At 54.5% G+C, this 8,242-nt stretch overlaps 1 protein-coding gene across 1 annotated transcript in view; it reads left to right on the top strand.

The window, feature by feature from the left end:
• Positions 1 to 3,051: 3,051 nt before the first annotated feature.
• The window catches only part of CLCN1 (chloride voltage-gated channel 1), a 33,130-nt gene continuing 27,939 nt past the window's right edge, over positions 3,052 to 8,242 (top strand). Inside the window, exons 1-5 of the mRNA XM_029922264.1 lie at positions 3,052 to 3,285; positions 5,843 to 5,963; positions 6,311 to 6,442; positions 7,016 to 7,144; positions 7,383 to 7,516. Of these exons, the coding sequence (XP_029778124.1) occupies positions 3,106 to 3,285; positions 5,843 to 5,963; positions 6,311 to 6,442; positions 7,016 to 7,144; positions 7,383 to 7,516 (696 nt within the window). The 5' untranslated portion in view covers positions 3,052 to 3,105. The remainder of the gene's footprint in view (positions 3,286 to 5,842; positions 5,964 to 6,310; positions 6,443 to 7,015; positions 7,145 to 7,382; positions 7,517 to 8,242) is intronic.

The following is an 8,242-nucleotide window of genomic DNA, read 5'->3' as shown; positions in this document are numbered from 1 at the left end:
GTTTATTGCATTCTCTTATTACCATAACCCTCTAAGTTACTGCCTTTCTAAGGGACCTGAGGTCAAAACGTTAGCTTGAATGTATGCTCTTAACTAACAGTATGACTTCTGTGACTTCCTAGCATGAGATTTTTTTCCCCTCTGTATTGGGTTTTAGATTTTTCCCACTGAGCTGGGAAAATGAGCTGAGACCAAAGACTTTCATTTTTGCACTATTTGGGTAGAGAATAGAGAACAAGTGTATAATGTTTGAGAAACCAGAAGGGAAAGAGACCTCTCCAGGGCTATAAGGAAGGCCTTGTGCTACTACCAGGGGATACAATTAGAAGGTGTGTGTGTGTGTGCATGGGGGAAGGGGGGAGTTACAGTTGCTTCGGTGAAACAAAAGCAGGGGTCACCGGTTCGATGCTAAGCTGGATGTGCAGAGAGAAAGTGATGTCCGGAGGCCCTTAAAGAGAATGTAAAGGCGCATCGTCCAGTGGGCTGGGGAGCCAGATTTGAAGGGGTCTGAAAACAAGGGTGTAACCCAGAGAGAAAGTCCATCCTGAAATTGATGGGAAGCTGGGGAGGGGGGCGGGGCGCAGCTCGTTCACACCCACCTGTAGTCCAACACACACTTTCCCCTGCACGTGTGTCCCATATGGTCATTTTTGATGACCTCCCTTCAAATAGCAATTCCATAAGCCTATAGGTTTTACTTTTTAGTATCATAGACCTCAAGAAAATCTATTCAAGGGGCACCTGGGTGGCTCAGTTGGTTAAGCATCTGACTTCAGCTCAGGTCATGATCTCCTGGTTCATAGATTTGAGCCCCGCATCAGGCTCTGCACCATGAGTGCACCAGAGCCTGCATGGAATTCTCTCCCTCCCTCCCTCTCTGGCCCTCTCCCACTCACACTGTCTCTTTCTCTCTCAAAAACAAAGTAATAAACTTAAAAAAAAACATTCAAAACCTCAGAAGAATTCATTCCTTACACAGTATACATACCTCATAGAATGCATGCGTGCTTATAAATTTGTTTCCAAATTGTAGAGCTTTTCACAGAATTCCCTGAAAACCCATCTTCCAAATAAGAACCCAAGCCTTGTACCTATCGTTTGCTCGGTAGGGGGTGGACATAGTTCACATCTTGTTTTCTTTTTTTGAAGACTTTACATTAATTTTAAGTAATCAACAGTCATCGTGGGGCTTGAACGTAAAATCCTGAGGTCTCACACTCCTCCAACCAAGCCATCCAGGCACCCTGACATTTTATTTTCTTGTTCTCTTAAAGATGGTAACCTATGAGATTTTAACTAATTCCGATGTCAAACTCAAGATAAATTATTCACAAATCCTTGCCTTCAGCATTAGCAGCGGCAGATTTCAGAATCTGGTTTTTCTACTTGACAAGCTGATGTTTCTCCTGGGCGTGGTGGAGTGCTGATTTTCCCAGTCCCACTGGTGTCTGCTTTCAAATCCTAGAATCCATAATCAGGTCCTGATTTTCTAAGGAAAGGGGAGGAGATAGTAATTGTGTTAGATGCTTGTTTCTCAGGATTATTGAGAGTGTGTAGAGACTGGCTACCTTCGAGTGCCCTCTTCAAACAGTGACAGTGTTTTCGGTTTCTGAAGCCCCTCCTCCAAAGGGTCTGCTTTGACTTTGGCACTCTGTTCTCCTTAGTAAGAAGGGAGTCCTTTTATCTCACGCCAAATCCTTAGATCTCTTTCCTTACGTTCTGACTGCAGAGAAGGCATCTATCAGAGCCCTCGGGCCCTCACACCAGCACACATTTGTAATCGTAATCGTTGGTCATGGATTATGGGACTTCCAACTGGTAGGATTTATGTTAGAATACATGCTTTTAATGGCATCCGTGTCCCTGCTTTGACAGTGCCATTTAGCCGAGATCAAGGTTTAACTGCAGAGCAAGTGATGGGTGTCCGTACCCTGCAGTCCCTGAACTTGGAATACCCTGGGGTGGACCCCACTTGGTGACAGATTGTAAACTATGCTTTGGCTCATGTTTGTAACTTTTCTTCTATAGTGAGTTCACAGGGGAAGGCATGTCCTAGGAAACTCAGCTTTAAAAAAAGTGACGCCAGATAGAGTAGTTGGGCCTTGGCCAAAACTTATTTATTGACCTGGAAAGGGAGGAGTAGCAGAGAACTTCCCTGTCATCTTTGTGTGTGGGGCTCGTGATGAGAAACACTCCCTCCCCTCCCCACCCCACGCCCCTGGCTGGCTTCTCCTCCCCGTTATCTAACCTGGCGTGACAGACCTAGGCAGGTGCTCCGCAGTCTGCATGGAGGCTCCGTCCCTCCCCGACAGTCCAGGCTTCTCTCGTGACTGACATATCTGTCTGGGAAGTGGGAGAAAGGCCAGAACCCAAGGCCGTTACCCCTGCTTCCCACACCCAGTGGGTAATAAGGGTGGCGTCGAGGGGATGACCCCAAAGCATTATTAGCGGCCTCTGACAGATAGAAATAGCAAAGCTGGAGAAGAAACCCGCGAACTGGCTGGCCTGGGAGAGTTGGTCCCCCAGATGAGGACTCGATCTTGGGAAGATACTGAGCTGGGAGCAACTAGACAGGAAAAGATGGCAGAGAGGCACCAGTTACTCTCTCCGGTGAGTTATCTTCCAGGTCCCCAGGCCTCAGGCCCCCTCCATCCAGTGCCCACCCCTCCCCTTTCCTCCAGGGAAGCAAGGACGGGACACCTTGAGGGTGCAGGGCCAGTGCTCCCTGGGAGCACACAGGTCTGGGAGCACGCCACTTTCCATGCTGGTCTCGGCAATATTTATAGAGGGCCCAGTGGGTTGGGGCTGGAAGCCGCCTTGTAACTATGGAGGGGAAAGGGCTGCTGGCCCGCCAAGGGAACTCCCTGCAGGCTGTCCCTCAGGTTCTCATCCTAACCCCTCCCCCGCACCGCCCTCACACCTGCTTCGACCCCAAGCAGATCAGATGTGGCAATGGGGGGGTCATGTGACGGGGAGATGGCTATAAATAGCTGGGGTGGGCATGCTGCCCCAGACGCCTTGGGGACAGGCAAGAGGACGGGCTTAAGGAGCTGTACTGGGGGAGGCCAGGGGCAAGCAGGCCAAGGCCTGGCCCCGAGAAGGAACATGGAGCCATCCGAGTCCCTGCGGCGTGGGGGCGAGCAAAGCTGGTGGGGCAGTGCCCCCCAGTACCAGTATATGCCCTTTGAGCACTGCACCAGCTATGGACTACCCTCCGAGAATGGGGCCCTTCAGCACAGGCTCCGGAGGGACGCGGGCCCCCGTCCCAACACCCGCCCCACGCAGGTAAAGCCCTGGGGGGCGGGGGCGGTGGCATCAGGGAGACAGTTGTGTGACGGCTCTGGGGGAAATGAGGAAATAGGTGGAAAGTGGGAGAAGTGTTATATTTTAACTTTAAAAAGTACATGGTGATGTGTTCAAAATACGAAAACCCTTCGAAGGGCTGAGCTCAGCCAAGCGTGTGCGTATAGGGATCCCCGTGCACTTTTACATAACCCTGACTAACAGAACACCCGAATCCTAGGGGGGCAAGGCACAGCCATACAGGCCTGACTAGCTTGTGCTTACATAACCTGCCCAAGTGGCTGGCGTGGGAGCCCACACCTCTGTGTGTGCAAGCTGCCTCTGGCACCCTCACCCCCACGCAGGCACCACCAGCTCGCTCCCTGCTGACCCGCTGCAGTGCGCGCACCGGGCAGAAGAAAGGTGCGGGGGTAGATGGGGAAACAGCCAAATTGCAGATCAGTGATCAAAGGAAGGTTCCCCAGAGTCAAGAACCGAAATCTAACTTCTGGGTGGGAAGGTTGATAGAGTCAGCACCTCTCAGGTGATAGGCACCCCGGGGAGGTAGAGGTGTGTGTTCCCAGTTTCCTCACCAGGGGTGACCAGGTGGGTGGGCTGCGGACATCTAGCCCGGAAAAGGGGACAGACGGCACAACTGTGAAGGAAAGCTTGCAAGGCTGCCCCAGATACCACGCAGGTGACGGTCCGTGAGGGAGTGTGCGTGCACAGGACCAGAAACCAGACTTTAAAGGTGTTTTTAGCTAAAGATGGCAGGGAGGGGGGGTGATGAGGGGGATGCAGACAGGGCCCAGAGCCAAGGGGTGGCCCTGCAGCCAATGGCAGCACTGGGAGACAAGAGGATCCACACGCAGTCCTCATCATCCTGGAGGTGGTTCCTAAGGGCACCCCTGGGGAATCAGTGGGGGGTGGGGACACAAAGTCAGGGGAGATGTGGATGACAAGGGAGGGAGGGGTCTCCCAGAGTGGTGGGGCCTGGCCTGGTCTTGCAACACGAGACGGGATTGGACAGAAAGCCCCCTCCTCTCACCAGTCACCACTTGCCAGGGTGGGTGAGTGTGAAATGCCATCAAGGTGTGGGGACACCAGGCAAAGTATCAGGAAGCTTCGTGATGGAAAGGAATGGTGAATTAATTTGGGAAGTAGAGCTGGCCTGAAAGCAAAGAAGAGGGGTTTGGACTTATGTTCTTCTCTGTTCATTTTTATTATGGAAAATTTCAAACTTAAAAATAGACGCACGTAATGAACCCGCATGTACCCCTTACCCAGCTTTAACAATTACCGACATTGTGTCTACATTGCTTCATCTCTCCTTCCCACTCCTCACCTCACCCCTACGTACCTGTGAATCCCCTAGCGCGCCCCTCACACTTGAGCTGTCCCTCTGCTCCCCCAGCTCTGTGCTGATGTGGTGCTTAGCCTTGAACGGCCCGGCACAGATCTGACTCTCTTGGGTGTTTCCCAGCCAGGGTTTGGTTTAGAGGACCCCCTTCCTCGCCTCTGCGTCCCCTTCCTTGCCTCCACCAGCCTGGGGCCAGAGGCAGCTGAGACAGCAGGTGGAGGGACGTGCGCTAAGCCACATGGGTAGCATCTGCTCTCCTGGGCCAGGTAGCTTGGGGAGGGACACACTGTCTCCCTCAGTCACCAACCTCATTCCAGAAGACAGAACAGCCGCAGGCTGGGCAGAGTGTGCTCCTGTCCAGAACTGGGGCGTAAACTCTGCTGCTCATATTGTGAAATCAGATCTCTCCCACCCAGGGCTCTCCCAGAGCTGGCGACACGGCCTGGCCTGACCCTGGCCCCAGAGGACGGAGCTAGTGCAGTGGGGGAGGACAGCCCCAAAGCAGTGAGGGCGCTTGCTCCCCTGCCCCAAACACATGTGCTCTCCATGGGGACGAGAGCGGAAGGCTCCCAGGTCTGAGGGGCGCCGCTCTGCCCTCTCCACCTCATGTGAGTCTGGCCACCCCGCCGTGGGAAGTCCCTCACAGGACTGCTTCCTGTTTGTGCCCATGAACACAGGGAGGTGAGGCAGGTGGGCTTCCTTTGAACTTGGCAGCACAACTGAGGGGCCTCAAGAGAGGCCAGACACACTAAGGCAGAGAAACCAAGAGTCCCCTGCTAGTCTGTCCTTATGGGTCACATCGGGATTCCTAGGAGGGAAGCCAGTGCAGAGAAAGGGGTCTGGGATAGCAGAGGCTGATCCACAGTAAGCGGAGTCACACATGAAATGCTTGGTTAACACGGAGGCCCAGCCTTAGCAGAGTTCCTGTGTCTCTACTTGAGAGTAGAAACTGGCCTCCTTGCCAGCCACCAAAATGAGGACAGAGAGGGTGAGGATGAATACGTGGGTCAAGGCGTCAAGAGTGGGAGCGCGGAGATGGAGAACGGAGGGCAGGGACCATCACGAAGTGACCCTACGGGAGGCTCCCAACGCCAGGAGTTTAAAAAGCTGTTTTCCCGGTGGGTCCATGTGCTTCCCTCTGTCTATTCCTTTGGACTCCAATGGGGGGAAAAAAACATTTCCCATTCTCTCTATGTCCAGATTTATGGCCATCACAAACAGCAGCTCCCACCCAAGAAGCAGGGCACGGGGGTGCCCCAGAAGACAGGCTCCAGTGAGAGCATGGACGGCAAGGATGAGGATCACTATTCTAAATGTCAAGGTGCTGGGGACGGGATAAAGGGATCTGGAATGGAAGGAGGCACAGGGATTAAGAGAACCGGGAAGCCCCCTTGCATGTAGCTTCCCCTCTGCCCTGCCCTCCTCCAAGCGGTAAGCAAAGGCGACCCTCCCTGTCCCCTCTCACCGTGCCTCGCCCCCTACTCTCCCTCCCAGCCACCCGCAGGAAATGAGAGTGTCAGAAGGAACTCAGGCATCCCATGGGAAACTACTCAGTGAATGGGGCACGTAGACAAGACTCCGGGGGCCCAGCTTCTCGGCTCCTGTCCTCTGTCACAGCCCAGAGCAGTGACTGGTTAGCTGCTATTTTTTGTCCTTCCCTCTTCCCAGACTGTATGTGCTGCCTGGGACACGTGGTAAGGAGGAAATTAGGAGAAGACTGGATCTTTCTGGTGCTCCTGGGACTGCTTATGGCTCTGGTTAGCTGGAGCATGGATTATGTCAGTGCCAAAAGCCTTCAGGGTACGTCTAACATGGTCCTTTACCCTCAGCCTCTCCCCGCACAGCGGTTCCTAGCGTTTCTAGAGTCGCTGCCTGGGATACGTTGGGCATGTTTTGGGAGGAGGGGGCGCTGCACAGAGGAGGTCTGGCCCAGGAGAAGGCCAGACCCGACCCAGACCCACTTCTCCTGCCCCTTCAGCTGCTGCCAGCCAAGCAGGCCCCTCTAGTAGGGTGACCAGCTCATCCCCATATCCCCAGTGCTTTTCTGGTGTGGGCACTGACCACCCTGAGTCCCGCGCACCCCCGTTCTGGGCAAACCAGGGCAGCCTGCAGGCCCGGCACTCAGGAGCGGGGTTCACAGAACTGCCACAGACTCTACCTCCTACAAGTGGTGGGAACTTGGCCGGGTCACGGCACCTCGCACACCTCGGGCTCAGGCTCCTTTGTGTCCAGTGAGAGCAGTACCATGTGGTGAGGGCAGACGGGATAGGCAGGGCGTGAGGTCGCTCCTTGCACACTGTGATGTGCTGCACCGTGGGGGGTGCGGTGACATCCCGCCATGCTGGGACTGAGCCCGGGCACGTGTCTCTGCAGCCTACAAGTGGACCTATTACCAGATGCAGCCCAACCTGCCTCTGCAGTACCTGGTCTGGGTCACCTTCCCACTAACGCTCATCCTCTTCAGCGCCCTCTTTTGCCACCTCATCTCTCCCCAGGCAGTTGGTGAGAAATCCGCCCCCCCCCCCGCCCATCCCCACCCCATCCTACCCCGTCATGTCATCAGTGTAATCTCTTTGGCCTGTACACCCTTCCAGTCTGCTTTCTCCCTCACTCAGCCCGATCCACTGCCCTTCTTCCTGCCTTGCCATTGCCTCCCCACCCACTCCCATCACCACCTCCAACTGTCTGCCTTTTAACCTCTAGCAGGAAGCAGCACATAATCACTCTTTGACCCTTCTAGGTTCCGGGATCCCTGAGATGAAGACAATACTCCGTGGGGTCATCCTGAAGGAATATCTCACCCTCAAGGCCTTTGTGGCCAAGGTTGTGGCCCTCACTGCAGGGCTGGGCAGTGGCATTCCTGTGGGGAAAGAGGTGAGTCCACTGATACTCCAGCAGAGGGCAGCACTGAGCCCGGAGGGAGCTGCCGACCTGGCGTGGGGACGAGCCAGAGCCAGGGTGCGTCAGGGAGGGGGAATACTTGGGAAGGCCCCAGGCCTGGGGCAGAATAACAGAAGTCTGAGCCGGCAGCGCCTTCGAGCAGAGTCTCCCAGCCTGGGCACTGTGGACATTCTGGGTCGGGTAATTCTTGGTTCTGGGGGGCTGCTCTCCACATTGCGGGAGGTTTAGCAGATCCCTGGCCTCTACTCCCTAGATGTTAGGAGGGCCCCCTAGTTTCGAGAATCAGAATGTCGCCAGGTAGTGGCAAATTTCCCTGGGGCAGGGCAGGGCGGGGATCTCACCCAATGGAGGACCACTACCTTGGAGACACTCAGACCAGTTTCCTTGTTTTAATATATGGAAGCTGAATCCCGTAGAGAAGCTGTTTGGGTTTTTTTCCCCAGAGTTATACTCACGTGCATTCTTGCCGGGCCACAGTCGGGAATGCACAGGGCAGCCAGAGTCATCTTTTCACAGTGGCATCAGTACTGGCTGGCCTCTGCTTAGGGACGTCTGCTTTCCGGTCTTCTAAACATCTAGGGCAAAGGCCTCTCACTGGGGCCTAGGAGACCTGTGCTGATTCGGTGTCATTCTGACAGGTCTTCTGCTCTCCCAAGTCACCCCTTGTTCACTGTGTTTGGGTGACAGGGTCTTCCTGTC

The sequence above is a fragment of the Suricata suricatta genome, chromosome 2, assembly GCF_006229205.1.
Source record: "Suricata suricatta isolate VVHF042 chromosome 2, meerkat_22Aug2017_6uvM2_HiC, whole genome shotgun sequence".
NCBI lineage: Eukaryota > Metazoa > Chordata > Mammalia > Carnivora > Herpestidae > Suricata > Suricata suricatta.
The sequence above is the reverse complement of the archived record's forward strand: the minus strand, read 5'-3'. Positions and strand labels throughout refer to the sequence as shown.